Source organism: Nicotiana sylvestris, chromosome 11 (genome assembly GCF_000393655.2).
Source record: "Nicotiana sylvestris chromosome 11, ASM39365v2, whole genome shotgun sequence".
In the NCBI taxonomy this organism is placed as follows: domain Eukaryota; kingdom Viridiplantae; phylum Streptophyta; class Magnoliopsida; order Solanales; family Solanaceae; genus Nicotiana; species Nicotiana sylvestris.
This window is the reverse complement of record NC_091067.1, coordinates 52,096,782-52,102,781: the sequence shown is the minus strand read 5'-3', so window position 1 is coordinate 52,102,781 and position 6,000 is coordinate 52,096,782. Positions and strand designations below refer to the sequence as shown.

The 6,000-nt window shown below is 34.6% G+C and overlaps 1 protein-coding gene across 1 annotated transcript; it reads left to right on the top strand.

Annotated features, from left to right (window-relative positions):
• The first annotated feature begins 687 nt into the window (after window positions 1-687).
• LOC138881033 (uncharacterized) lies at window positions 688-1,481 on the top strand. The gene is made up of 2 exons (XM_070161233.1): window positions 688-960; window positions 1,140-1,481. The coding sequence occupies exons 1-2, from the start codon at window positions 688-690 to the stop codon at window positions 1,479-1,481; spliced, it is 615 nt and encodes a 204-aa protein (XP_070017334.1).
• The last annotated feature ends 4,519 nt before the right edge of the window (window positions 1,482-6,000 follow it).

Genomic DNA, 6,000 nt, shown 5'->3' with positions numbered 1-6,000 from the left:
TCATAATTTAGGCATTTCCTTAATCATGTGGAGATCTGTCTCAAAATGCTTTTGGTTTATTATAGTCTAGAAATCAATCTTGGTGCTCCTTTAAAGACTTTGCCCTTGAATACCTTTGCAATTCTGGATATGATAATAAGCTGTATTAGAAGCCCTGACTCAACTTACTCTTTTCATTTTTTGATATCACAAACATAAAAAAGTAATTTGGTTTAAATAGTTTGAATGTTCTGTATCTTATACTAAGTATTTGTCTCTCTTCTTTTAAAGAAATATTTTAAAATATGAACCTGTATACTTCATATCCCTTATCGACTATAGGTACTGTTTGATATTTCGGAAAGAAATCTTGTTCTGTTATGATAAATATCACATTATGATGGATGTCTACTCTTCTTCCATGATCTTCATCTCAAATGCTTAATGACATATTCAATGACATATTTTCTTCAATTTTTATGCCTATATAAAGGCCTTGTAATAAATAGGAAAATACACACAATTGAAGAAGAAATAAGAATCTCTCTTCCTCTCTTTCTATCTATATCTCTTAGTTTGTTTTGTTGTTCTATATTGTTATTTTGAGTTATATTTTATAACACGTTATCAGCACGAGGCTCTACCATCTCAAGAAGATCTTTTACAAAATTAAGGTATAATTTTTCTCAAATTTGTATATTTTTTTAAATGTCTGATATTATAAAAAGAAAGTTCATTGCCCGTGAAATTTCGGGCAAGAACTATATGACATGGGTATTGGATGCTGAAATCCATTTAGATGCAATGGGTCTTGGAGACGCCATTAAAGATAAAGATAAAGCATCTACACAAGACTGTGCTAAGGCCTTGATTTTCTTGCGCCATCACCTTGATGAGGGGTTGAAAATTGAATATCTCACAGTGAAAGATCCATTTGTTTTGTGGAATGGTTTAAAGGAAAGATATGACAACTTAAAGTCGGTCACTCTTCCACAAGCACGATATGATTGGGCTCATCTTAGGCTCCAAGACTTTAAGTCTGTTTCTGAATATAATTCTGCTATGTTTAGAATTACTTCCTAATTGAAACTCTGTGGAGATAATATCAGTGACTATGATATGCTTGAACGTTTTATGCTACCAATATGGTCTTACAACAGCAGTACCGAGAGAAAGGCTTCACAAAGTACTTTCAGTTGATTTCTTTTCTACTTGTGGCTGAACGAAACAATGAATTGCTTATGGGAAATCATGAAAATCGACCCACTGGGTCTACACCATTGCCTAAAGAGGATGAGGTGTATTCCCATTATGCTAATCGTGGAAAAGGTCGTGGCCATATTCGTGGTCGTGGTCGTGGCCATGTCCAAGGAAAAAATTTTCCTGGTGTTAATCATCCTCCACCGAAAAATAACTTCCAAAAATGGAAAGGTAAAGATGAGAAGCGAAATGCTGAGGGTTCAGAAACTAAATGCTATCGTTGCAGTGGAAAAGGGCATTGAGCAAAAATTTGTCGCACACCAAAACATTTGGTTGAGCTTTATCAAGCAACTCTGAAGAATAAAGGCTCTGAAGCCAATCTTGTCTATGATAATGAATTTGACATCACCCACTTGGATGTGGCAGATTTTTTTGAGCACCCTGATGAAAAAATAAACCACTTGATCGGTGATGGATCTGTGGTTAGAGATGATTGAGCAATTTAATTTTTATGCTTTTCTATTCGTAGTATGTAATGAATAAACATCTCGTAACTTTTATTGCACTCTATAATTCTTCTTATGTAGTTCTTAAGAATATTTTTATTTCCGAAATTTTATAAATTTCACAAACAATGAGTAATATCCTATTAATTAGTATTCTAGTCTCAGTGATCTTTTAACGATTTTAACTTTACTATACATTGCTTTAATTCTCTTTGAGAAAAGGTTTACAAGCACCCTGGAACAACTTTTGTTACTTCACCCTCAATTTGTTTTATAAATATGTTCTTTTCTTACATGGATCAATTATGTTTCATACAATGTGTAGGAAAATGCAAATAATTTATACTTGTAAATAAATTTGTTGTAGTTGTATTAGTCATATGTGTACTTGTATTATTTTTTGCGTAATTATTTGTATAATAATTAGAATTTGCCAGAAAATGCATTAAAGGCTACTATTGAATTATTGGTTTAACTTTATTTCTTTTCCATTTTTCTCTAAAAATACTAATATTTATTCATATACTTCTTTTGTATGTCAAACTATGGGAAGCAAATATGGATATCTTTCAAAGCAAACTTGGATCAAAGTTCAATTATAAAAATATTTGCTTAATTGATTCATGTACGACACATACAATATTCAAAGAGAAGAAACATTTCTCTTATTTAAGTATGTGTAAGGAAGATATTACTACAATTTCTGGTAGTAGTAATCTAATTGAAGGCTCTGGAAGAGCTACTATAACTCTGCCTATGGGAACAATAATTATCATTGAGAATGCAATGTTCTCCTCCAAGTCCAAGAGGAACTTGTTGAGTTTTAAAGATATCCGCAAAAATGGATTTCATATTGAGACAATAGATGAGAATAATATGGAATATCTCATCGTTACCAAGAATGTCTCTGGCCAGAAAAGAATTATTTAGAAGTTCTCATCTTTATCTTGTGGCATGTATTGAACAAAAATTAGTGCAATTGAGGCACATTCTACCTTAAACCAAAAGGTTACTGCTTACAATACTTTTGAACTTTGGCATGATCGATTGGGCCGTCCTGGATCAATTATGTTGAGACGAATCATAGAAAACTCAAATGGGCATCCATTAAAGAATTTAAAAATTCTTTTAAATAATGAATTTTCTTGCACTTCTTGTTATCAATGCGTTAATTATAAGACCATCACCAACAAAGGTTGGGATTGAGTCTCCTGCGTTTTTAGAACGTATACATGGGGACATTTGTGGACCTATTCACCCACCTAGTGGGTCGTTTAGATATTTTATGGTCTTAATAGATGCATCCTCTAGATGATTTCATGTATGCCTATTGTCATCTCGCAACCTCGCGTTTGCAAAATTAATGGAACAAATAATCCGATTACGGGCACAATTTCCCGATAATCCAGTTAAGTCTATTAGACTTGATAATGCTGCTGAGTTTTCATCCCAAACATTTAATGATTATTGCTTATCAATTGGGATAAAAGTGGAACATCCTGTAGCTCATGTTCACACTCAAAATGGTCTTGTAGAGTCTTTAATTAAACGTGTGCAATTGATAGCAAGACCGTTACACATGAAAACAAAGTTGCCCACTTCTGTTTGGGGTCACGCCATTTTACATGCAGCAATGCTAATTCGTCTCTGACCGACAAATTATCACAAATATTCCCCTGTTGCACAATTAGTTTTGGGTCATGAACCTAATATATCTCATATAAGAATTTTTGGATGCACTGTATATGTGCCTGTAGAACCCCCATATCGCACCAAGATGGGTCCCAAAAGAAGGTTAGGAATATATGTTGGGTTTGAATCACCCTCCATTATTCGTTACCTTAAAACATTAATGGGAGATTTGTTCACTGCTCGTTTTGCAGATTGTCGATTCGATGAGACATTTTTCCCAAAATTATGGGGAGAAATTAGTGAAACAAAACGTGAAATTTTGTGGAAAAATACGTCATTGTCTCATCTTGATCCACGTGCATCTATTTGTGACACAGAGGTGCAAAAGATTATCCATTTGCAGAAAATAGCAAATTAAATGCCATATGCATTTACGGATTTGAAAAGGATAACAAAATCACATATCCCTGCAGAGAATGTTCCAATCCGTATTGATGTCCCTATTGGACAATTTTCTAGTGTCATAGCTAATGAGTCAAAAGCACGCCTAAAACGTGGCAGTCCATTAGGTTCTAAGGATCAAAAATCCTAGAAAAAGAAAAACAAATGATCAAGATGACACTACGAAAGAGTCTCATAAAGAAATTCACGATTTAACCAATCCTGAGATTCATGAGGAAATCAATGAGCCTGCGACTCAAGAAAATAAGGAACTATCAATAAATACAATTGATATTGAGACAAATTTGAATCGAATGGATATAGTGGCAGATTACATCTTTGCATATAATGTTGCATCTAGTATTATGCAAGAAAGTGAGGATCTTGAACCTCAATCTGTTGGAGAATGTCGACAAAGACTTGATTGGCCGAAATGGCAAGAAGCAATCCAATTAGAGTTAAGTTCACTTGCAAAACGTGAAGTTTTTGGGCCTGTAGTCCAAACACCTAATGGTGTTAAGCCTGTTAGCTACAAATGGGTCTTTGTACGCAAAAGGAATGAGAAAAATGAGGTACAAAGATATAAGGCACGCCTTATTGCACAAGGATTTTCACAAAGGCCTGGTGTCGATTATGAAGAGACATATTCTCATGTTATGGATGCTATAATATTCCGTTATCTCATTAGTTTTGCTGTACATAAAAATCTTGACATGCACTTAATGGATGTAGTTACAGCTTACCTTTACGGCTCACTTGATAATGAGATATACATGAAAATTCCCGAGGGATTTAAAATGCCTAACGCACAAAATTCAAATTCCCGGGAAACATTTTCAATCAAATTGCAAAGATCTTTGTATGGTCTAAAGCAATCAAGAAGAATGTGGTATAACCGTCTTAGTGAGTATTTATTAAAGGAGGGTTATATAAATGATGATATTTGTCCAATAAAGAAAACAACATCGGAATTTGTTGTACTTGCAGTATATGTTGATGACATAAACCTTATTGGAACTCCTACAGAACTCCAAAAGGCAACTGATTATTTAAAGAAGGAATTCGAGATGAAAGATCTCAGAAAGACAAAATTATGTCTCGGTTTGCAAATTGAACATTTGACAAATGAGATTTTTGTTCATCAATCTACCTACATTAAAAAGGTATTGAAACGGTTTTACATGGATGGAGCACATCCATTAAGTACTCCGATGATTGTTCGTTCACTTGATGTGAATAAGGACCCGTTTCGACCTCAAGAAAAGAATGAAGAGCTTCTTGGTCCTGAAGTACCATATCTTAGTGCAATTGGTGCACTAATATATCTTGCTAACACTATAAGGCCTGATATAACTTTTTCGGTTAATGTCTTAGCAAGATATAGCTCTGCTCCTACAAGGAGACACTGGAATGGGATCAAACACATATTGCGATATCTAAAAGGGACTACCGATATGGGATTATTTTATGGCAATGATTGCAATCCTGATCTTGTTGGTTATGCCGATGCTGGGTATTTATCTGACCCGCATAAGGATCGATCTCAAACAGGTTATGTGTTTACATGTGACGGCACTGCCATATCTTGGCGATCGACTAAGCAATCAATCGTGGCTACTTCTAATCATGCTGAGATAATTGCTATTCATGAAGCAAGTCGAGAATGTATTTGGTTGAGGTCTATAATACATCTTATCTGAGACAAATGTGGTTTGAAGTGTGAAAAACTACCGACAATTTTGTATGAAGACAATGCAGCATGCATAGCCCAATTGAAGAGAGGATTCATAAAAGGAGATAGGACAAAGCACATTTCCCCAAAGTTATTTTTTTACATATTATCTTCACAAGAATGGTGATATCAATGTGCAACAAATTCGTTCAAGTGATAATATAGCTGATTTGTTCACCAAATCTCTACCAACATCAACCTTCAAGAAACTGGTGTACAAAATTGGGATGCGAAGACTCAAGGATGTGAGTTGATGCTCTCATCAGGGGGAGTTAATACGTGTTGTACTCTTTTTCCCTTACAAGGTTTTGTCCCACTGGGTTTTCCTTGCAAGGTTTTTAACGAGACAACCAAAAGGCGTATTTCTAAACATGTGTACTCTTTTTCCTTCACTAGGATTTTTTTTCATAGAGTTTTTTTTCCTAATAAGGTTTTAACGAGGCACATTATCTTTGGACATCCAAGGGGGAGTGTTATGATAAATATCACATTATGGTGGATGTCTACTCT

Coding starts and splice junctions, on each gene's coding strand:
- LOC138881033 (XM_070161233.1), top strand. CDS start 688: ATGTCTGATATTATAAAAAGAAAGTTCATTGCCCGTGAAATTTCGGGC. Junction 961..1,139: donor GATATGACAACTTAAAGTCG/GTCACTCTTCCA, acceptor GTCTTACAACAG/CAGTACCGAGAGAAAGGCTT.